The sequence below is a fragment of the Lissotriton vulgaris genome, chromosome 2_2, assembly GCF_964263255.1.
Source record: "Lissotriton vulgaris chromosome 2_2, aLisVul1.2, whole genome shotgun sequence".
In the NCBI taxonomy this organism is placed as follows: domain Eukaryota; kingdom Metazoa; phylum Chordata; class Amphibia; order Caudata; family Salamandridae; genus Lissotriton; species Lissotriton vulgaris.
The window spans coordinates 309466196-309491218 of record NC_141688.1 but is presented as its reverse complement, the minus strand read 5'-3'; the positions used below and the strand labels follow the sequence as shown (position 1 = coordinate 309491218).

The 25023-nt window shown below is 46.1% G+C and overlaps 1 protein-coding gene across 1 annotated transcript in view; it reads right to left on the bottom strand.

Annotated features, from left to right (window-relative positions):
- Positions 1-25023, bottom strand: part of CRY2 (cryptochrome circadian regulator 2) — a 211587-nt gene that overhangs the window by 95672 nt on the left and 90892 nt on the right. Inside the window, exons 5-6 of the mRNA XM_086959640.1 lie at positions 23813-23901; positions 10312-10452 (exon numbers count right to left, since the gene is read on the bottom strand). Coding sequence (XP_086815766.1) covers positions 10312-10452; positions 23813-23901 — 230 coding nt within the window. The remainder of the gene's footprint in view (positions 1-10311; positions 10453-23812; positions 23902-25023) is intronic.

The following is a 25023-nucleotide window of genomic DNA, read 5'->3' as shown; positions in this document are numbered from 1 at the left end:
TCCTTGCTGTTGTGGGCATTGTTATCTAGTCGGTCCTTGAAAGCGGCTTTCTTGGCGTTCCGGATCAGTTGGTGGTGCATGCGGGTGGCGTTTTTGAAGGCGTCCTTGGTGCTGGTGGTTGGGTCTTTTTTCCAGGCCTTCTCAAGGGAGCGACAGAGTTTCTTGGATTTCTTAAGATCATCGTTGAACCAGGAGGCCTTCTTGCTGCCTAGTTTGATTTGTCGTTTTTTCGGTGGTGCTAGGATGTCGGCGCTGTTGGATAACCATTGGGTGAGGTTGGTGGCTGCTTGGTCGGGGTTTGAGGAGTGGGCTGGGGGGTTTAGAAGAAGCGATGAGGAGATCTGGTCGATGGTGATTTTGTTCCAGTTTCTTTGCAGAGTGGGTTGGGGTGGTTGTTGGATGTGGGCTTGTTGTAGGTAAAGTGAACGCAGCTGTGGTCAGTCCAGAGGAGAGCTGGAGTCAATATGTTTTCTGAAAACAAAACACATTCTCTATTCTGTATACTGCAGAATCTTGCAATGCATTAGACAAACAGAAATCTATTTTCAAAATGTATTGAAGAATGCCTAGCTTTAATTTTTCTTTGAGAAAACATTTAGCAGACAATTTTGACATAAGTGAAAACTTAAAACATAAATGTATTGTCATTGTAAACAACTATTTAATGCAAGCATTGGCAACACCAATAGATTCAGAGTTTGCTACCAAAATGTTAACTTTGTCAATGCTTGTTTTGTTTTATCATGGGTTTTGTTAAACTTCATTGTTGGGGAAGCTTCCCTTGCCGATACAAAGACATTTTGGTTAAAAGTTTTTTTCTCCAAAAAGCAGTTATCACCACAATAGACCTCTGCACTGAAGGGAACTACTTTGTATGCAGATGTGCTGCTTGTGAAAGGTCACAATGCCATCACTTACAGTAAAGTAGACAATGGATGAATTGGGCTGACCCATTGCTCCATACAAGTCAGAGGAAGAAACATTTGAATGACACAACTGAACAATGAATGCAGAGAACTGGCTAAAAGCTCATATAGGTGAGGTTATTATATGTAGTGTTTTAGAAAATCAAAAGATCATGGCTAAAACCAGATCCAAAAGCGCCTTGGCAAAGCCAATAGGTCTCGAATATGAGAGGTCTACTGATTTTTGTCAATTTTCTTTAGTTATGTTATATGTTATCGTATGGCACGATATGATGTATAAGGAGTGAATCTTGCATAACCACTAAAGAGACATTAGATTGATCTGGCTAAGCTTTAAAAGAAGAGCAGTGACTTCAGGACATGGTGTTAAAACAGGGTTGCCCACTCAGAAACTGGGGAACCAGGTTTGAACCTGGGTCAGTTCAACATCCTGTAGACATCTGTGTCTAATAAACAAATCTGACCTTGTGTAATTGAACCAGTGCTCACAGAAAGCACTCTACTGCCTTTTCCAGGCATTGGAGGGCTATATATATATATATATATATATATATATATATATATATATATATATATATATATACACACACACATACATATATATATATACATATATATAAATCAATCCTCTACACACTGGCACAGGAAGACGACGCCATGTTCTGCTTTTACCAAAAAGTTTATTTTACAAGTCGGCTGCTGGGACGCGTTTCGCCTTTTTGATAAAAGCAGAACATGGCGTTGTCTTCCTGTGCCAGTGTGTAGAGGATTGATTTATACATAAGGACTTGGTCGAGTCAGTCCTTGACGACGACGCACTCTTCGGTTTGGAGCCGCGGTGGTTGTGACTCGGCGACTGGAGCCGTATATATATATATATATATATATATATATATATATATATATATATATATATTTTTTTTTTTTTAATGAACTCAATCCTGTGTTCACAATCCTTCGAAAAACAGGCACCAACTCAGTGGGATTCCAAATCAAGGGTCTTTATTAACAAGAAAAACGATCAGACGCGTTTCGGCGGACAAGTCCGCCTTGCTCACTACATCTGTAGTATATATATATATATTTTTTTTTTTTCACTGAAAAAAACCATAGGTTTCAGACATGTTATAGTTAGGAATTAGCATTTAAAAAAACCTTAGAAATTCACTGAAAAAACCATCGGTTTCAGGGCTGTTATAGTTAGCTGGACTTTTCACTCGTGCAAAAAAACCATTGAAATTCCTCTGTTATAGTTAGTTCTGCTAACTATAACTCCCGCACCCGCAATCCACTACTGATGATGGCACATATTACATCATTCATGACATTAATGATGTAATATGTAATTCAGTGAATTTCTAAGGTTTTGTAAATGCTAATTCCTAACTATAACATGTTTGAAACCTACGTTTTTTTCAGTGAATTTCAAATGGTTTTTAAATGATAAATTTTAAATGTCATAATAGTTATATGTATTTTTTATACTGATTTTCTACAGTTTTTAACTGTTTATTTTTACATATTTTATTTTTTAAATTACATTATATAATTTTAATATAAATGGAAATAAAAATGTTTTTTAAAATATTGAAACTGATTTCTTTTTTGTCAGGGTCACTGGATGAGTACCTGGGTACTGACTGAGGGATTTCGAGTACTGCAAGGAGAGTGCCTGGGTGAATTTATAAGTGTTTGGGTTTGGGCGCGGTGAATGGATTAGTACATGGTGCTGAATGGGTCACTAGAGGAGTGCAAGGGAAGTGATAAGTTGTTTGCTGGAAGTGTATGGATACCGACTGCGGAATTGAAGGTGTGAAAGACAAGCGTATAGGTGGTTAGAGGACTGCATGCATAGTGGATAGGGGTTTGAAGCAGTCCATGTGCTAAGGCCTGGCTCACTGCATGAGTACTTGGGTACTGACTGAATGATTAGAGTACTGCAAGGAGAGTGCCTAGGGAATTTATAAGTGGTTGGGTTTTGGTGCAGTCTGTACAATTTTTTCAGATGGGTACTGGTGATAACTGACTCTGACTAACCAGTCCTAGAGCCAGTGCTATGCCAAAAGATATTTAGAATACAGTTAAAACACCTACATACACTAGGGAACACTATGCGTTGGGGATCCCTGTGATTAGAATGACCTCCTCTGTAAGTCCCTAGTATATAGGGCAGGGGGATTAAAACTACCCATTAAAATGCGCCACAGGGCCCATTTGCACACTGGTGAAGGGAGCGGGGCTAAACTGACGTGTGCAAACAGACCCTGTGGGCGTTTTAATTTGGGGGATAAAGTCCCCTTGAATCCTGAGTGTCCCTTAGGTTCAAATAGCCCACCAGGTACCTCCAGTTAGCGCCACAGAATTGCGTTTCAGAGAGGTGAAAAAAGTGGCACGGCCTGAACCACCTCTCAGCAATGCAGCACAGTGGCGCATACTGGAAGCACCTGGTGGACTAGTTGGCCCCCAGGGCCCTCAGGATTGAAAGCAAATTATCTCCCCATCTTAAAGCGCACCACAGGGCATGTTTGCACACGTCACCTCAGGCCCCATCCCCTCCCATCACCACTGTGTAAATGCGGCATGTAGCCGTTTTAATTTGGGAAATTAAGTTCCCTTGAATCCTGTGGGTCCCTAGGTTCCAAGTAGCCCACTAGGTAACTCCAGTAAGCACCACAGAGCTGCTTTGCAGAGAGGTGTAAAAAAGGGCACGGCCTGTACCACCTCTGTGCAACACAGAGCAGTGGAGCGCACCCACCGCCGAGACCACCACCCCTGCGACCTCCACCCGCACCAGTCGCCTGACCTCCTGGTCCATTAAAGTAATGGGGTAACCCATAAGGTGCTGGACCTGGGTATCAATCGGTATTAAACAACAGTGGTCCAAGACCTCTATAGTTAGGTAAACTGAATCAATCAGTAATCAATCCTTAGTTATGTAAATTTTGAGCATATACACATTAATCAGCTCCGTCCAAAGGTTTAACCTAAAAAATGAGAGTGATTTCTGACAAAAATCAGAAAAGAGTAGAGTTGTGGAGACCAGGGTCCTGTCAGAGGGAGCCGGAAAGAACAACTGACCTAACTGTCACCCTGAGGCATGATGGAAGCTAGGAGTCATGGCTGCCTTAAAGGCACGGCGCCAGTTTTATTGTTACTGTTTGTGGGTTAGCTTTTCAGCTTTCTACACTGATGTTTTCTCTACAATGTAGGCTATGTGCTGACAATGTTTTCACTTTCCTTGCAGGATTACCTTTTCTGCTGTATAATAAAGCAGTTTTCAAAGGCTTTCTTTTTCCCTGCTTTATTGTAATGTATTTATGTGCAAAGACTTCTCTTGCAGCATTGTTCAGCATGTCTAAGGAAGGCTGCATTGTATGTTTTTTTAATATATATATATATATATATATATATATATATATATATGTATATATATATATATGTATATATATATATATATATATATATACATATATATATATATATATAAAAAAAATAAAATATATATATATATATATATATATATATATATATATATATATATATATATATATATATATATAGATTCCAAATCCTGTATTTAGAAGCTTAGTTCACTCCACGCAGAATCCAAAAACAGGACACGGACCCAATTCTCTTTTGTGCCTCAAATGTTTATTTCAGCCAGATGTCTGAGACGCGTTTCGCAGCGCGAACGCCGCTTGTTCACTCGACAATTATGTTTGAGCGCGAAGGCTTACTTAAAGTGACAGTGCTGTTGTGATTCAATGACCACGTGATTTGCTAAAGTCATAGACATGGAAGAAATACATATCTTTCCGCTGTAATCCTTGTAAAATACATTTCTTGTGTGTGGCGCTGGTTCAAATCTTAGTACTTAATACATGTAAAATACATTTGTACATAGCAAGTTTATCATACATCTAAGATTTCATCAACAAGTAAAATATTGTTTGTAGGATTATATTAAATTTATGTAAAATACAATAATCCATTGACCCATTGCGTCACAAACTAAATTCCTATCAAATGTAATTTCTTTTTCCATGATAATTGACAAAGAAAAGTTTTTAAAGTGCTCAGTGATAAGTGCTTCCACCTGATTAAAAAAGATTCTCATATCTTAACCATCATTTCTACTTTTCATGTGTTCATTCACTTTACCGTTTTTAGTTTCATGTACCATTTCATATATATTTACATCTTTTATACCAGTCCTTACGTCCTGTTGCAGATATTTTATCAATCAATCTTTTTCTATATATGTGTACTTTTCATGCTCGTTTTTCCCTTCTCATTTGTCATGTTTTCCTGGTTTACCATCATGTGTATTCGTTATGTTTTGTTTTTATCTTTGTCCCCCTCCTCCAACGTAGAACACTATATATGATACCCCTTGATTTCAATGCTATTCGTTGATAAAAGCATTTCATAAAATATTCATAAAATATTTACATCATCCTATATAATTCATATATATACACCATATTTACAATATACAAAAATTAGTGTTGATCAGGGGTATTGTGTCTGTGTTAATGTACTTTTCATTCGTCTTGTTGGAGCAGTAGATCTAATCCTTTTCTTTATCTTTTTTTTGGGAACATACACTTATTGGTTTATTTACATGGTTTTTCTAAGATAAACACGTATACATATCCTCTGTAAGATTCAGTCCATTGGGGTGTTTTGAATCTAACAGAAGGATATACCGCGTCTCTAGTCTTCGTAACTTATTTTCTCGGTCCCCACCCCTCCTATTGGGGGATATTGCATCAATGAGATAGAATGTTAACCCTTTATTATTCGATGCATGATGCTTTCTGAAGTGGCGAGCCACTGGATACGTATTATCCATATTAGTTATGGCTCTTAGATGTTGCAGTATACGTACATGGGCCTGTAGTTTACTGGACCCTACATAGTTCAACCCACATGGACAGGTTAGTACATATACTGTATACTCCGTTTTACAGTTTAGCATTTTATTGATCACATAGGGTTTAGTTCTAAAGGGGCTCAAATAAGTTTTTGTATTTACACCATGTGTGCAGGCTTTGCAGGTTGGACATCGTTTAAAGCCCTTCAGGTTCTAATACCAAGTGGGTTTGCCAATGATTTCTGGATCTGACACCACTAGTGCATCCCTCATTGAGGGACCTCTACTGTACGTAATGGACACCCTCTGCGGTAGCAGGGGTCCTAATACTGGATCGCTTAGAACTGTGGGCCATGCATCTTGAATAATTTTTTGTATGGTTTTATGTTGTCTGCTATATCCCACAACTAAACGAAAATTATCCACTTCCAGATCTCCTTGGCTTGCCTGTGAACCTGTTTTTATTTGGTCAGACTTTTTAGCAGTTTTACCAGCCAATAATGTGTTTCTCTCAGTTAAGTTAGTTTTTGCTATAGCCTGATTTATAGTTTTATTGGAGTAACCCCTGGCTAGGAATCTCTATGTATATAGATATAGATATATTATTTATTTTATTTATTTTTTACATTTGTAAGGCGCACAGATACCCACAAAGGGTTTCCCGGCGCCGAGACTGTGATACTGAGCTGCACCTTTGAAGAGTGGAGGACAAACTGACAGTTATTTGTCAAAAAGCCAGGTCTTAATGCTTTTCCTGAAGCTGGAGAACCTTTCTTCCTTGCGGATATGGAAGAATTCCAAAGGGTAGGCCCCAAATAAGAAAAGGATCTTCCTCCAATTCTAGCCAATTTGAACATGGGCACTGAAAATTCGCTGCAGTTAAAGATCGCAGGCTGCGTTTAGGAAGGTAGGGACTGGCAAGATCTTGTAAATATTTGGGAGCAGTGCCGGCTTTAATTTTAAACATGTAGCTCAGGGCTTTGAACCTAACTCGTTTCTCCACCCTGAGCCAATGCAGGTCCCTGAGGTGCTTTGAGATCCTTGCTGTTCTGGGGTTTTTGCACAGCAACCTAGCAGCGGAATTTCGGACGAGTTGGAGTCGTCTTAACACTGCTTGGTTTGAGCCCAGGTAGAGGATGTTACCGTAGTCAAGCCGAGATGTAATAAGAGCATTGACTACGGTCTTCTGGGTGGCAGGAGGCAGCATCCATAGGATTTTACGCAACCATTTAAGGATGGTAAAACAAATGCCCGCCACTTTATTGGCCTGCTGCTTCATGGATAGTGAGTTGTCAATGGAGACCCCAAGGTTTCTGACCTGGGTAGCTGGTGTAGGAAGAGTGCCCAAAGACGGTGGCCAGTGGAGGGCACTCCAGAGGTCCTTATTCTTTCCTAGTAGGAGGATCTCCGTTTTCTCCCCATTAAGCTTCAGCTGGTTGTTTGACATCCAGCTAAAGATTTCCTGAAGACCTTGATTGAACACAGATGGAGCTAGAGGGTCAGACTTTGAAAGTGAAAAAATAATCTGTGAATTATCTGCATAGGTCATCAAGGCAAGACCGGATCTCTCCGCTAGATCGGCAAGTGGACGGAGATAAAGATTAAAAAACAGCGGACTCAAAATTGAGCCCTGTGGCACACCATGGGGGGAGTTAAATGTGTCAGAACAGGCCTGGGAGGAAGAAATCTGGAAGGTGCGATGGGACAGATATGACCTTATCCATTCCAGCGCTGCACCACCGATACCATTTTCCCCCAGCCTGGCTAGCAGTCTGGAGTGAGAAATGGTATCGAAGGCCGCACTTAAGTCCAGCAAGATAAGTGCAACAGTTTGGCCATCGTCTAAGAGTTCCCTGATCTTCTCTGTTACTCCAAGAAGGGCAGTTTCTGTGGAGTACCCTGCCCTAAATCCAGACTGAGAGGAGTGGAGTAAACAGTTGTTTTCTGTGAATGTTGTGAGAGCACCATGAATGTGTTTCTCGAGGATTTTAGAGAAAGCGGGAAGCAGGGAAATAGGGCGATAATTGGCCAAGACCTCCGGGTCGGCAGTGGGCTTTTTTAACAATGGACTCACCATGGCATGTTTCCATGCCGCTGGGACTGTAGCAAGTTGAATGGATGCATTGAGTGTCTCTGTGATGATTGATAAAGAATAATCATCCATCTGATTTATGACACTCATTGGAATTGGGTCACGTGGGAGCCTGATTTGATGGATTTCAGTAGTGGTTTCAGAGTGTCCAAGGTGATGAGGGGCCAAGATTCTAAACAATGTCCTCCTGTATTAGCTAGAGTAGTGTCTTCCTGACCATCCATAACTGTATTGTTTTTAATGATATTGGAGATAATAATGTCAATCTTATCAACAAAAAAAGAGGCCAAATCTTGGAATTTTTGAGTACTAAGAGGACAGGCCGCTGCCATAGATTTTTCCCCGGCCAATTCCTTCACAGTGTCAAAAAGCGGACGAGCTCTATTGGTGGCCACATTGATGGTATCTGTAACATAGCAGGCTTTGGCTTTCATACAGGCCGAATGATAGATGTTCTTAGCCTTGCGATAGGCCTCCTTTTTGCTCGGGTCATACTTTTTGCGCCATTGCCTTTCAAGTGCTTTGCATTTTGATTTTTCTAACTTCAAAGACTCGGAGTACCATGGGGCAGGAGGGCGATGCGCCTTCCCTCTACAGCGGGATGTGGGAAGGCAAGCGTCAACTGCATCCTCAAGCCACTTATGTGTAGCGAGTGCAGTGCTTTCCATGTCTTGGTCGTGGACAGGGGGATTTTTCCTCAGTGCAGTATGCAGCTCGGTCATGTTTAATGTTTTCCAGTTCCTCATGAGGATCCCTGGGCGAACCGAGGAAGGGCGTGTGGGCTCCTTTAATGTAATACTGAAGAGTGTAAGATAATGGTCGGACCAAAAAATAGGGTCAGTCGTTAGCCATTTCAGTTCCTGCATATTAGAGATAATAGGGTCTAATAGGTGACCAGCTTTGTGTGTGGGGCCCTTATTAAGCAAAGTCATATTTAATGCTGCAAAATCCTCTAAAAGATTCGTACAGGCAGTATTGGTTACATCCTCCAAATGGAGGTTGAGGTCCCCCAATACAGTAAGGTTTTGAGCATTAAGGTGGTAAGGTGAGATATGGTTAGCATGATTTGCGGCCCATTAGGTACCAGTCCCAGGTGGCCGATAAATCAACACACCGGAAAACGTGAAGTTGGGACTAAGAACAATTTTGAAGAATGCCGCTTCACAGTCGGGTATATCGACTGTTTCAATGTTGCACGTAAGCTCTCTACTATAGATAATTGCGATGCCCCCTCCCACTTGTCCCACTCGATCCCTTCTGACGATGGCATAATTCGGGGGAAGGGAGGTAGCCACATCAGGTCCTGCACTGTCATGTAGCCAAGTCTCTGTCAGGAATACAGCACTCGGCTTTTCATCTGATAAGAGGTGAAAGATATCAAGTTTGTGCTGCGGTAATGATCTGCAATTGACGGTGTAGAACCTAAATTCCTTTGGGTTCTTCTCAGGGGGGTGGGCTGTCTTACTGATATTATGCCTAACTCCAGGGTATGGCTGTAGATTTGTCAGAGTAAAAGCGCAGTGAGGGCAAGATAGCAGATCTGGGTGGGATGGGCTTAAAATAGAGCAGTTCCTATGTTTGCTGGGGCGCAGAGCCCTTAACTGGTCAGCAGATATCATACCTGCAGTGTCTTGGACTGAAATGAGCAGAGGACCTTGCCCCGAGACCCGGCCTGGCCCGGACGGGCCCAGACGGGCTGGTCTTAAGCTCGTCTTTGGCGCAGGATTGGCGCCACCCTGCGCGCCAATGCTGCACGCTGGGGCCGACGAGGAGCTAAATAGCCCTGCAGAAGCGGAGGTCTAGAGCGCTAACCGCTCGACTCTCCGCGTGGCACCGCCTCTGCCCCGCCCTCCACACACCGCGATTGGCTGCAGTACCGGTTTGAGTCAGGAAACAGAGAACAGCCCAGTAAAGTCTAGGATCCCTTAATGAGTGCAGGTAAGTGGTTATAATTGAACAGCGTGCATCTAAAAACACAGTTTAAAGCACAGAAGCAATATTAAAAACGGAACTACGAAATTAGTGACACGGTGAAAATATTTTTAAAACAAAACTCGAGATGCCTCTAGGAGAATCTGAATTAGCCCAGAGTGGCTGTTCAAGAGTGCAAGCTCAGCGCCAAGCGGGGAGTAGCTGCCACCATATAGAGCTGCATATATGGTTTTCACGTATATGTCATATGTTTCCGGGGTCCCGCGCATGGGCGGGAATATTCATGTGCTCATGACTATTGATGAGGATCCCCTGGAAGAGAAGCAAGTTTTCAGCTTACTGTTGGTGACTTGAAACCAAATTAAAAACAGAGTTAAAAAGGCCCCAATGACGTGGGCAATACAACAAAGTGACTTGTAAATAATATTGAGCACAGCTGCAGATCATTACTGTTATCAAGCAATTGCATTTCAGTTATTCCTTACCTTTTTATAAAGGTCACGAAGCCTGTAATAAAACAAGCGGCACGACAAACAACCGAACCTAAGGTATGGGCTGAGACCTGTAGGACTAGCCAGGAGAGAGTTTGCGTTCATTCTTGGCCTCTCATAGTTGGCAACCCATGCCTGAAATAATAAAAATAGGATATGGAGTGAAAAAGTAGACCAACGCAAGAAATAACAGTTTTGAAAATCAATAGCATAATAGTCAGCAACATTATGAAACATGCAGATTATGGTAAAATTAAACAGAGGGTTTGGAAGATTCCTACCCAATAACTGCACTATACAATAAACTGAATTATGTCATTAGAATTTGAGTTAATTATTTTCACAGTGTTTTCAACGAATGTTGACTTAGTTGGAAGGCATTTACAACTGAAAGATTATAAAGAAGGAAGAGATATTCATAAAGTCAATGTAGGATTTGGGGACTGCTACAGAGGGTGTGCCATCAATTTCACAGTTCTTGAGTTGCTGGCTCTTCTTTGGCCTTCCTTTGTTCCCAGGTAGATGAATCTGAGTTCCTGGTGTAAAGGAGCCTTATAAATACTGCGTTTAGGGGAGTTAAGGGGAGTGTAAGGCAGTAGCCAATATGCTACTTACCCCTGGGGTGACTATATTCCCTATATGTAAGTGTGACACCTTCTGACTATCTAATTAACTGCCTGCTCTGGTGACAAATAGGCCCCAGGGCAGGGGGTTGTGTTCCCCAGGTCTGGGATGAAACTCTTGTCCCATATCAAAGGCGGCAGTGGATTTGAATCCTCTGGCCTAGACATGTTAATTCACTAGCCATCCTGCTGGAGGAGTTGTGCTCACCTTCCTCCGGAGCGGGCATTGTTCCTGTCCTCTGAGCGCAGACTCTCACCTGCAGGGGTCAGAAACTCGTCTAGAGGACAAGTAGGGTACAGAGGGCACCTCTACGGTGCCCTATAGATGCATTTCATAATAAATCTAGTACTGGCATCAGTACAGATTTATTAAGATGAGGTGCTTTAGAGTAATGCCAGAGAGAAAAGAAGGCAGGCAACGTGATGGATTAACCCAGATGGAATGGGGTCACAACCTTTGCTAACAAAGAAGCCCTGGTGCAAATCACCACTTTGTCCTGAAAACACATCAGATAGGGAGGCACGCAGGATAACACCTGCAACTCGCTCATCCTCTGAGCAGATGTAATCGCCATCAAAAAGGGTGGTTTGATGGTCAACAGCCGGAGGGGTCAGTTATGTAAAGGGTCAAAGGGAGCACACATTAGGTAGGTGAAGACCAAATTAAGGTCCCACTGCGCCATAACAAAGGGTGTGGGTGTAAACAAGTAAGCCAGCCCTTTTAAAGACCAATGCACAATTGGAGACTTAAAGAGAGAAGGCTGGTCTGGCAGCCGCAAAAAATCGGACAGAGCAGAAAGGTAACCCTTGAGAGTTCCAAGGCAGAATCCTGCTGGGCAAGGGTTAGAATGAATAAAAGAGAAGCAGAAAGAGGGTCAATAGACCTTTCTGTACAGTATAATACACATTTTTGTCAATGGCAGGTGTATACCGACTTAGAAGAGGGCCGCCTGGCTGCCAAAACATTGTTACATACTTTGGGAGGAAGGTCAAAAATGATCAACGGCTGCCGCTCAATCTCCACGCATGGAGGTGCAATGACAGGTTCGGTGGAGTACCCTCCCCAGCTGCTGCAACAGAATACTCTCCAGATGGGGCAGCCTGATTGGAGGATCGATGCTCATCTTCAGAAGCTCTGGATACCAGACTCTTCTAGCCCAGGCTGGAGCCACAAGGATGACTTGGGCCAGGTCGCTCCTGATCTTCTTCAGAACCCTGGGCAGGAGTGGTTTGGGCAAAAAGGTGTACAGCAGGTCTGAGCTCCACTCGCGATGAAAGGCATTGCCGAACAATAGCCCCCTTGGAAACTCCAGCGCGCAGTACTGCTGACACTGCGCGTTCTCTTCGGAGGTGAACAAATCTAACTTAGGAACTCCCCACAGCTGAAAGAGACCTTGCGCCACCTCTGACTGGAGACGCCATTCGTAATCTGCTAGGCATCAATGGCTGAGTTTGTCTGCCCTGGTGTTCAGAGAACCTGCCTGGTGTTGAACCACCAGGGTTATGCACTGCTGTTCCACCCATCTCCAGAGACGCAGGGCCTCCCGACAAAGGGTCCAAGACCCCATCCCACCTTGCTTGTTGCAGTACCACATGGCAGTGGTGTTGTCCATGAAAGCCTGCACTAACTTCCCCTTAACAGAAGGAAGGAATGCTTTCAATGCCAATCGCTCGGAGCGCCAATAAATTTATGTGGAGCCCCGACTCCATTGGAGACCAGTGTCCTCTGAATTCCACCTCGTCCACCATGGCTGCCTCATCCCAGAAGTGACACATCTGTGACGACTGTGAGATCTGGTTGGAGAAGGGAGAGGGTCTGGCGGTGACCCAATTGTGGTTTGTCAACCACCACTGAAGATCTTTTGTAGTTCCTTCCGAGATCTGGACCCCATCAGTGAGATTTCCCCAATGCTGTGCCCAATGGAACTTCAAGGCCCACTGCAGAGCCCGCATACGCCGCCTTACATGTTTTACAAATAGAACGCAGGAGGCCATGAGATCCAACAGCCTCAGAGTCAGTCTCACCAAAAGCCAGGATAGCGGCTGAAACATGGGAATCATAGCCTGAATATCCTGGACTCGCTGGTCTTGAGGATAGGACCGAAACTGCACTGTGTACAGAACTGCTCCGATGAACGGGAATGTCTGTGAAGGAGTCAGGTGTGACTTTGGAATGTTTATAGAGAACTCCAGCGAATGCAGGAGTTTTTCGCATAGTCTGAAGGTGGGAGACGACAGCCTGGGGCGAGGACTCCTTCAACAGCTAGTCTTTGAGGTAGGGGAAGACTGACACCCCTAACCTGCGCAGATGAGCTGTGACCACCGCCATCACCTTGGTGAACACCTGAGGGGCACTGGTAAGGCCAAAAGGGAGCACAATAAACTGAAAGTGCTTGTGGCTTACCTTGAACCGTAGGTAATGCCTGTGGCACGACAAGATGGGGATCCTCCAGGTCCAGTGCTACCATCCAGTCATCTAGGTCTAGAGCATACAAGACCTGAGCTAGAGTTAGCATCTTGAATTTCTCATACTTGAGGAAAAGATTGACAGTGCGAAAATCTAAAAATGAGCCGCAACCCTTCGGAATCAGAAAGTAGCGGGAATAAAAGCCACTGCCTACTTCTTAAACCGGGGCTCTTTCTGTATCTCCCTTGGTCGAGAGAATTGATTTGGCAGAATGGGAGGAGAAAAAGAAAAGCAAGGAAGAGAATAGCCCTCCTGAATGATGTGCATGACCAACTTGTCCAATGTTATGGACCTCCAGTGGGAAAGATGATGATTGATTCTCCCGCCAACTGGAGTGGGGTGATTTTGCAGAGTCAGACTAGGAGTGGTTGGAGGCTGCAGATGCCGAGGGCAGGGTGGCAGACGACTCCTGGCTTCCATTCATAGGCCGAAATGAACCGCGTCCACATCCCCGTCCAGGATGGGACAGGGCCGATACGGCTGGAAACCCCCTTCAGTTGCCACAAAAGGGGCAAAAGGTAGACTTGATATGAGAAGTAGAAGAGAGGCCCAAGGATCTGGCCGTAGCTCAAGAGGTCTTGAACCTCACTAGGGCCAAATCTGCTTTCTCCCCAAAAAGGTGGGTTCCATTAAAGGGCATGCCCATCAGATTTGCCTGGACATCACCTGAGAAGCCAGTTCTGCTAAGCCCGGACTGGCATCTCAAGACCACTGTCAAAGAAATGGTTCTGCCCAGTGAATCCGTCTTATCAAGTTCATACATTATGGGGAATTTGCTGCCTCTCTCCCATCCTTAACTGCCTGAGAGAGCACAGCCCGGGCCTCCTCCGGGACTTGTAGCAGCACTTGCTTAACATTTTCTTCCAAAATGAATCCAAAGGCATGGATTACCTATCTGGAGGAACCGGAGGTAACGCGCCCTGTGATGTGGATGCATGCACTACAAAGCTTTCTGTGGGGGGTGTTGGCTTAGGCACTTTGGGTCGCCCGCAGCAGGGCGATGGCGGTGGGAGATTGACCTATTCACAAGAGCCCCTATACTAGGCTTGGACAACATGCCTTGAAGGACATCAGTAAGCACTTCATTAAAGGGCAAAGGGGTTTCTGAGGTAGAAGCCTCAGGCCAAACACTTCAGTCAGGAGATTTTTCCTGACCTCCACTGAGGACAGCTTCAGTCCAAGGACCTCAGCTGCGTTCTTAACTACCATGCAAAAAACAATTTATTGACAGAATGCAGAACAATGTCGTACATTCACCCCAGTACAGAGATCTGGTCCTAAATCCTTTGTTATTATGCTCCCCACGGCTTAAATCCTATCTTCCTCAATGACATCCATCGCACACAATGGAAAAAGTCTTGGAAGTTGACAGAAAGTCAAGAAAAAGCCTGTCAAAAAGCGTCAGAGGGGTAGCTCTCCCCAGATCGGCGCTTAAATGCCGTAGAAAGTAAAGAACTGAAGTCCACACGCCTGGGTTGCACCTATATAGGTACGTCATAACTGACACCGATGACATCACAAGGAGCCAAATAGAGACTCCTGACGGTGCACGTACATTGTATTACTCAGCAAAAGTTTCCGGATCCAGCCTGGCACCACGGAAATTCAAAGCTACGGAATCTGCAGCTAGAAGTATCTATCAGGTTGAAAAATTTGCTCAAAGAGGTACACTTTCTACTCCTGTTGAAATTCATTAAAATTCATTAAAAAGTGGCTACTGAAGACAAATCATGGATTCATTGACATATCTCCATTAATAAAATGATGCACACAAGTTAGAAAGTGAATACTGATATAGGAAAAATCAGGACTGTGGAAGGAGGGTAGGGTACTAAACTAAAATCCAGTATTGCACAGTTGTTAGTACATATTTGCTAACTGCATTGCCCGATTACTTTTAAATCAAATGCTATGCCAGTGTTAACACTGTAGCCGCTGTCTGTTTCGGGCTCTTGCGAGGGTTGAGACCCTTGCTTGTTTTTTTCCCCCTAGAGTTTGTCAAACCATTGTTCAGGCGTCCATTCTCTCTAGGCTGGACTACGGCAACTCTCTGTATTTGGGCGCTAACAAGGCCAGCATCAAACGATTGCAGAGGGTCCAGAAGAACAAGTTACTTACCTTCGGTAACGCTTTCTCTGGTAGATACAGTATCTGCCTGTGGATTCCCCACCTTGTGAATATCCCCCTGAGTCAGCAACGTTAGGAAAATTCTTTTGTAGCACGCCGGCGTGGACGACGTCATAGGAGCACGGCATCGCGCGCGACTCCGACTGACGTCACCGACTCCTTTTTAGGCCTTCGTCGGCGTGATGACATCAGTTCCGCCCTTTTTTCCGTGCCTTCGAGGCACCCGAACAGACCAATGACAGTAGATATACACATATACAGTGCACATAGTACATACAATTCAAAAATACACACATAGTGCGTAGCCAAGGTATGAAAAACCCAATATGTATACAAATATAAATATACATAAACACAGGTATAGAAGAGTGGACAACGGGGAGGCGGGTGGGTCAGGGAGGAATCCACAGGCAGATACTGTATCTACCAGAAAAAGCGTTACCGAAGGTAAGTAACTTGTTCTTCTGATAGATACATCTGCCAGTGGATTTCTCACCTTGTGAATAGAGTCCCACATCAGTCCCCACTCCCGGAGGAGGGTGTCCACTCTCCAATACCAGAAAATGCTGGAGGACAGAGCGCGCAAAGTAGCCGTCCCTCCTCACCTCAGGTACACCTCTAGACAAAGCAGATGTGGAAGACTTTGCTCTAGTAGAATGGGCTCTTATACCCTCAGGAGGTTCCTTACCAGCCAGGGCGTAGCAGATCTTGATTTATAGTATTATCCATCTCGAAAGTGTACGCTTGTGCGCCGCCTTCCCCTTCATGCAGTCAGCAAATCCAACAAACAGCTGGTCATCCACTCGATAGTCCCTTGTCCTATCAAGATAGAAACTCACCGCCCTTTTAGGGTCCAAACAGTGAAGCCGCTCCTCTTCCTTGGAAGGGTGAGGGGGGGGATAGAAGGTAGGAAGGGTAATAGACTGTCCTAGATGGAAGGGAGTCACCACCTTAGGCAGAAAAGCAGCCCTGGTCCTAAGAACCATTCGTTCAGCATGAATGGTCAAGAATGGGGGCTTTGAACTAAGAGCTTGAAGCTCACTTACCCTCCTTGCTGAGGTAATTGCAACTAGGAAAACCGTCTTAAAAGACAACAACCCCAAAGGACAATTATGCAGAGGTTCGAAAGGAGAACCCATTAGATAAGTAAGCACCAGATTCAAGTCCCATTGAGGCACAATAAAGGGAGTAGGCGGAAACTTATTTGTAAGCCCCTTCAGAAATCTCAAAACAATAGCCCTTAACTGTTGGCACAGCAATCCCTTGCTGAGCTAAAGAAAGTGCAAAAAGAAGTATATCTGACAAACGAGCCCTCAAAGGATCGATGGACTTCTCTCCACACCAAACAACAAATTTGGACCATCTATAAGAATAAATGGATTTAGTGGAGTCACGCCTGGCCGATAAGATGACATCCACCACATCGTGCGGGAGTGAAAAGGAATTCAGGTTGCACCATTCAATCTCCAGGCATGAAGGTGTAAGGTCTGGAGGTGAGGGTGTAGAACCTGCCCCTCCATCTGACAGAGGAGATCTGCCCTGTGAGGGAGACAGAGCGGCGGGCCAGAGGAGAGGTGGAGAATAACTGTGTACCACACCCTTCTTGGCCAATCCGGGGCGATCAATATAACTTGGGCCCGGTCTTGGCGAATCTTCCTCAGAAACCGAGGAATCAAGGGTATGGGAGGAAACAAGTAAATGAGCCGTGAGTCCCAACTCAACTGAAACGCGTCCCCCAAGGCTCCCTGCATCGGAAACTGGAGGCTGCAGAATGACGGGCAGTGAGCATTCTCGTGAGTGGCGAACAGGTCCACCTGAGGAGTTCCCCACGTCAATCAATCAATCAATCAATCAATCAATCACAACATTTGCATAGCGCGCTACTCACCCGGAAGGGTCTCAAGGCGCTTGGGGGAAGGGGTCCGCTACTGCTCGAACAGCCAGGTCTTGAGTTGTCTCCTGAAGGCGAGGTGGTCCTAGGTCAGCCGAAGGTGGATGGGGAGGGAGTTCCATGTCTTGGCCGCGAGGTAGGAGAAGGATCTGCCTCCGGCGGTGGCTCTTCGGATGCGTGGTACGGTAGAGAGGGCGAGGCTGGTAGACCGTAGCTGGCGGGTGGGCGTGTAGTAGGTCAGGCGGTCGTTGAGGTACTTGGGGCCCAGGTCGTGGAGAGACTTGTGTGCGTGGGTGAGGAGCCTGAACGTGATCCTCTTGTCGACGGGGAGCCAGTCCAGGTCCCTCAGGTGGCCAGAGATGTGACTGCCTTTGGGGATGTCCAGAATGAGTCGGGCGGAGACGTTCTGGATGCGTTGGAGTCTTTTCTGTAGCTTGGCTGTGGTTCCGGCGTAGAGGGTGTTTCCGTAGTCCAGTCGGGTGGTGACGAGGGCCTGGGTGACCATCTTCCTGGTTTCGGTCGGGATCCCTCGGAAGATCTTGCGAAGCATGCGAAGGGTGTGAAAGCATGATGAGGATACGGCGTTGACTTGTCTGGTCATCGAGAGGGAGGAGTTCAGGATGAAGCCCAGGTTGCGTGCGTGGTCTGTTGGCTTGGGGGCGGTGCCCAGGGCTGGGGGCCACCAGGAGTCATCCCAGGCGGAGGGTGATGGTCCCAGGATGAGGACTTCTGTCTTGTCTGAGTTCAGTTTCAGGCGGCTGTTCTTCATCCACTCGGCGACGTCTTTCATCCCTTCGTGTAGGCTGGTTCTGGCGGTGTCGGGGTCTCTGGTGAGGGAGAGGATCAGCTGGGTGTCGTCGGCGTAGGAGATGATGTTGAGGTTGTGTTGGCGTGTGATGGCAGCAAGAGGTCTCATGTAGATGTTGAAGAGGGTGGGGCTGAGTGATGATCCTTGCGGGACGCCACAGATGACTTCGGTGGCCTCGGATCGAAACAGGGGGAGGCGGACTCTCTGTGTTCTTCCGGCGAGGAATGAGATGATCCACTTCAGTGCCTTCTCTTGGATGCCGATGTTGCCGAGGCGTTGGACTAGGGTGTGGTGGCAGACAGTGTTGAATGCTGCGGAGAGGTCCAGGAGGATGAGTGCCGCTGTTTCCCCGTTGTCGAGCAGGGCTCGGATGTCGTCGGTGGCTGCGATGAGGGCGGTCTCGGTGCTGTGGTTGGCTCTGAAACCGGACTGAGAGGGGTTGAGGGATCCGTTCGTCTCGAGGAAGGCGGCAAGCTGTTTGTTGACGATCTTCTCGATGACTTTGGCAGGAAAAGGGAGGAGCGAGATGGGGCAGAAGTTTTTGAGGTCGGTGGGGTTCCCTGTTGGTTTCTTCAGTAGGGTGCTGAGCTCGGCAATCTTCCAGCTCTCAGGGAAGGTGGCAGTGTTGAAGGAGGTGTTGATGACGTCCCGGAGTTGGGGTGCGATGGTGGAGTCGGCCTTGTTGAAGACGTGGTGGGGGCAGGGGTTGGTTGGAGAGCCGGAGTGGATGGTGTTCATCGTGCGGGCTGTGTCTTCGGTGGTCACCGTGGTACAGGTGCGGAGGGTGGCGGTGGGGTTCATTGGTTCGGTGGTTGGGTGCGTGGATGGTGCGCCGAAACTGTTGTGGATGTCGGCAATCTTGCGGTGGAAGAACGAGGCGAGGGAGTCGCAGAGATCTTGTGAAGGGGTGATGTCGTTGTTGCCGGTGCTGGGGTTGGAGAACTCCTTGACGATGCTGAAGAGTTCCTTGCTGTCGTGGGCGTTGTTGACCAGTCGCTCCTTCAGTGATTTCTTCTTGGTGGTGCGGATGAGCTGGTGGTGCTTGCGGGTGGCGTGTTTGAGGGCGGCCATGTTGTCAGCGGTCTGGTCGAGGAGGAAGATGTGACGAACCACCTCTAGGTGAAGCCTCCACTCGTGGTCGGCCGAGAACCGCCGACTGAGACTGTCTGCACGTATGTTCAGAACTCCGGCCAGGTGATTTGCCATCAGACAAATCTGATGGTCCTGAACCCAGGGCCAGAGACGCAGCGCCTCTCTGCAGAGACACTGCGACCCTACACCTCCCTGTTTGTTGATATACCACATCGCGTTGGTGTTGTCCGTCAGGACCTGAACCGACCGACCGCGAAGGGAAAGGAGGAAAGCCTTGAGTGCTAGACGAATTCCCCGCAACTCTAGAAAGTTGATGTCAAGCAACCTTTCCTCTGGAGACCAAAGACCCTTGACCTCCAGATCCCCAGATGAGCACCCCACCCTGGAGTGGATGCATCCAATATCACTGTGGCCACCGATGGAGGAGTCTGAAAAGGCTTTCCTTGAGACAGATTGCCCTCCACACTCCACCAAGATAGATCCGCCGCAGCTTCTCTGGAGATCCTCACTGACTCCCTGTGATCTCCTTGGTGTTGATACCACTGCCTAGGGAGGCACCACTGGAGCGCCCTCATGTGCCAGCGTGCATGGTTGACCAACAGAATGCAAGAAGCCATCAGACCGAGCAGACGAAGGACCTTCAGGACTGGAACAATTGCTCCATTGTAAAATAAAGGAATCATTTCCTGTATGTCGAGAATCCTTTGAGGTGGAGGAACTGCACGACATACAGTTGTGTCCAGTACCGCACCTATGAACAGGTTGCGCTGGGAGGGCACCAGGTGAGATTTGGGTACATTTATCGAAAAACCCAACCTGTGTAACAACTGAGTTGTCTCTTGAAGATGATGGAGCACTATCTCTGGAGACTCTGCTTTGATCAGCCAGTCGTCCAGATAAGGGAATACCGGAATCTCTGACCTTCTGAGATGTGCAGCCACCACAGCCATCACCTTGGTGAAGACTCGAGGCGCAGTAGTAAAACCAAACGGAAGGACCGCAAACTGGTAGTGTTGCGAACCTACCGTAAAACGGAGATACTTCCTGTGCGACTTCAGGATTGGGATGTGAAAATATGCATCCTGTAAGTCGATCAACACCATCCAGTCCTCTTCCAGCAGCGCCTGAAGAACCTGTGCAAGGGTGAGCATCTTGAACTTCTCCTGCTTCAGATAAAGGTTCAAGATCCTGAGATCCAGGATTGGACGAAGCCTGCCATCCTTCTTGGGGATCAGGAAATACCGGGAGTAGCACCCCTGACCCTTTCCTGCCCTGGAACCACCTCTATCGCACCCTTTTTGAACAGTACTTGCACAGCTTCCTGAAGGAGCATCAGGTGGTCCTCCGAGCAAAAACCTTGGCAAGGAGGGTAATTGGGAGGGAATTCCAGAAAGGGAAGAGCATGCCCATTCTCTACGAGATTGAGAACCCAAAGATCTGATGTAACCGATTCCCAATCCCGTAGAAAATAAGTAAGCCGACCCCCTACAGGACCCACATGATCCTGAATGGCGGATCTAGGGCTGCTTTGCTGTTGTAGGTGGGGGGTGGGTATTAGAGGAGGAAGTAGAGGAGGAGGAGGCTTGACGTCCACAAGGACGACCCCTTTGTCTACCCCTGTAGGACTTGTACAAAGGATTTTGTTGCTGCTGCTGCTGTTGGTTCTGCTTATAGGTACGAAAAGTAGGCCTTCTGAAACCCTTGTACTTCTTGGTGAAAGAACCTTTAGTCTGCAGACCCAAAGATCTTGCTGTCGCTCTGCTATCTTTAAACCTTTCCAAAGCAGCATCAGCTTTCTTTCCGAAAAGGCCTGTGCCATCAAAAGGCAAATCCATCAAAGCAGCCTGAACATCAGCTGACAACTCAGAAGTCTTTAACCAAGCAGCTCTTCTAGTGGCAATCGAAGACCCCATGATCCTAGCCACTGAATCCGCCGTGTCCATACCACTTTGTATGACCTGACGAGCTGCAGCCTGCGTGTCAGATACCACTTCACTAAAGTTCTTTCTATTCTCCTCAGGAAGCTTAGATGATAGCTGCTTCACTGTGTCCATCAAAGCATGAACATATCTGCCTAGCAGACAAGTCGTCGATTTTAGGGCCATACTACTTGACGAAAACACCTTTTTCGCATTTTGATCTTGCTTTTTAGAGTCTTTATCTCCAGGAACCAGGGGAAAAGCACCTGCCGATCTCTTTGAGCAAGCAGCCTGAACAACCAAACTCTCTGATAAAGGATGAGTGGACAAGAATTCAGGATCTCCAGGTGCCACTCTATAGCGTCTTGCAACTGATTTTGACACCGCAGGAGCAGTAAGAGGCCTATTCCAGACTTCCAATATAGGTTCAGTTAGAGCCTCAGTAAATGGAAGAGTTGGCTCAATCACAGAGGACGGAGAATGGAGAACCTCAGTAAGGATGTTAGACTTGTACTCCACAGATGGTAAAGTCAAATTTAAGAGTTCTGCAGCTTTCTTAATCACCACATGGTAAGGAGCCACATCCTTAGAAGGAGTATTAGATACAGTGGGCAACTCCCATTACGGTGAAAGTTCCAGACCACTTGCATCCTGCAACTCTTCAAAGTAATCCTCCTGATCCTGAAGTCGCCTTCTTCAACCTCCGGTTCCTCATAATTTCTTTCCTCCATAAGGCGCTGCGTTCTACGCCTCGACAACTCCATCCGAATCGACGTCGCCGGATCTGGTAACGACTCCGACGGAGTCGGGCCGGCTTGGAATGAGGAGCTGGAGCCGCCTTTGAATGAGAAGCTGGAACCGGCGTCGAACCTCGATTTTGATCCCGAGATCACTCCGGAGCCGGTGACGCTGTGTACGGAGTCGATTACCTCCGTGGCGCCGAGCTATGCCATGGTGGAATCGGCGTCGGCATAAACGGCAAGAAAGGCGCGGGAGCATAAGCTTGAGGCACACCCAGATTATATGACAATGGACCCATGGGACCAGCCGGTGCACCAGAGGGGTACATTGCTCTCACATATAAGCCATACATGGCGTTTAGAAAATGCGAAGGGTCCTGATCTGGACCAGGAAACTGAGGGTACAAACCCACTGGCTGCCCCTAAGGAGGCTGTACCGGATTCGACTCCTCCTGTTCCTCGGGTTGGTGTACCGGAGTCGCCGAAATCAGAGGAGCTCAACTTCCTCTTCATCATGCACTGAAGACGGAGACGGATTCGATTCCGGATTCGGTGTTGGCTCCCTAGACTGTAAACGCGAGGCCTCACCTTCAGGCTTATGAGCTGGAGAGGGAGATATCAAGCCCTTATAATGTATTCGAGAAGATGGCTTCTTCTTCGAGTCCGACTTCCTGCCGGAATGGTGTCTCGAACTGTGCTTCTTCCTCTTATGCTTCTTCTTCGAGGAACCCGAAGCATGCCCCGAAGCCGACTCCGACCTCGACCTCGACCGCGACTTCGACTTCGACCTCGAGCATCTTGATCTTGACCTCGAAGTCATCCTGGTATCCTTACCCTTAATTTTGGCAAGAAGGAGTTTCGCCTCTCGTTCTCGAAGAGCCTTTGGGTTCATCTTCGAACAGGAACGACAACCCTTGACGTCGGACTCGTGATCCGAGCCCAAACACCACAAACAGTCACCATGAGGATCAGTAATGGACATCATCCTGGCACACGAATCGCATGGCTTAAATCCTGTCTTCTTTGATGACATCTCGACGGAAGATAGCACTCCAACAGATACAGGAAATCACAACAGTAACAGAGTTACAATCCGCACAACAGAAGATCCCAAGAAACCGTTAGCGTCGGCGACGCGGAAAAAAGGGAACTGATGGCATCACGCCGACTTAGGCCTAATAAGGAGTCGGTGACGTCAGTCGGAGTCGTGCGCGATTCCGTGCTCCTATGACGTAGTCCACGCCGGTGTGCTACAAAAGAATTTTCTGAACGTTGCTGACGCAGGGGGATATTCACAAGGTGAGGAATCCACTGGCAGATGTATCTATCAGAACGCTGCAGCACGCCTTCTGGTGGCCTTACCTAAAATCTGCACAGTGGCACATGTGCTCCCAAAGCTTCATTGGTTACCTATTGAGGATCGCGTTCAGTTTAAGGTCTTGTGTATCTCAAGATTCTGATGCACCAAGCCCCGGGTGGGCTCTCTTGCCTGCTGACACCTTACGTGCCGGGGCGAGCATTGAGATCTGCCGACCTTGCGCTTGTCTGTGCTCCTCGCGTTTGGAGTGCAAGGGCAGGGGGCCGTTCCTTCTGCTTTTTAGTGGCTAAACTTTGGAACTCGCTCCCAGCACATATTAGAGCTATTCCCAATCTCTTGGCATTTCGTAAAGCCATAAAAACTTGGTTGTTTCCACCTACTGATGTTTAGGTTCTTAGGCTGTGTTCTCCTGCTCTTTCCTCTGGGTCTCTGGTTGCGCTGGGACGCCTCGTCGCTGAGGCAGCCATGCGCATTATAAATCTTAAATAATAATAATAATAATAGTATTACCTTTCTTTCTAAGTGCTTATCCAGCCGTGATAGGGCCTCGGTTTCCCCACCCAGCCACACAGCAGCTCCCAGACCATCGGTCTGAAACCCTGTAATGTGAAGGATAAGCGGCATGTAAATCATTATAACACACACAAATGAATGTGTAACATTAAATATGTACATCTTACATGCCAAAGAACTAAGTTAAATTAACACTTGCCCCCCAACCCAAGCACCACAGCACTAGAAGGGAAGAAAACATAGCACTGAAGTAATAAAAATCAATTCAAATTTGTCTGACAATTTGGGGTTGAGCAATGTGCAAAAGCAGTAATAAAATAAAGGCAAAAAAGCAAAACGTTGTTGCCAATCCGAGATCGATACACTGCATATTCAGAGCACATTGTCCTTCTTCAAAGAATATAACTTTCAAAAATTTAAACTATAACAGACATGCATTTCCCCGCTGTATCTTACCCACAATGCCTCTGGAATGTTAAAAACATATTATGGGACAATGCAGATGCTCCAAAGTGGTCTGAGGAAGGGAAGGTTTATTGCCTAGAACTATAATTGTATTTACTTAAATCCTCCTTAATCACACAGAGAGATAGAACAAAGTATCAAAAAAGTATATTATAAACTGATAAAAACACATTTGTAGGATTAGGTCTGTTTTGGATATTTATTGTTTTTTGAAAAGTGAAAAAATCTGTAGCAAGAGTTATGGCCACACCAATGTTCCACAGCATGTATCAGCGAGGCAAACTTTAAAAAAATGAAACATTGCGATTGCATACCATTCAGAATTGTGTATTGGGAAAATGGTGCATTGTGAGTTATTTTCAAAGGTTTTCCTTTTTATTAATATAGTTTTTAAAGTATGTACATAGTGATAAAGGAGGGGCCAGGGAGAAATAACTAATTCCTTCATTGTGATATTCATTAGTCTAGTCATTTTCGCTTTCCCTAAGTTATTACAGGTTCCTTTGACTTACTGCAAACCAACTCAAAAATGTATTGCGTGTTATCATCAATGATACAGAAAACAAATAAAAATATTATAAATAAAAGGTGAAATTATTTAATGATATAGAAGCGTTCTAAGAAGAAATTTCTATCTGAGATATCCACAGTTGAAAGTAGTACAGAGCGGAATCTATCCTACCTTGAATCTATATTTTTTACTTACTTTGGGTACCTGACCTCTTCAGCTCTGGTGCGTGTGT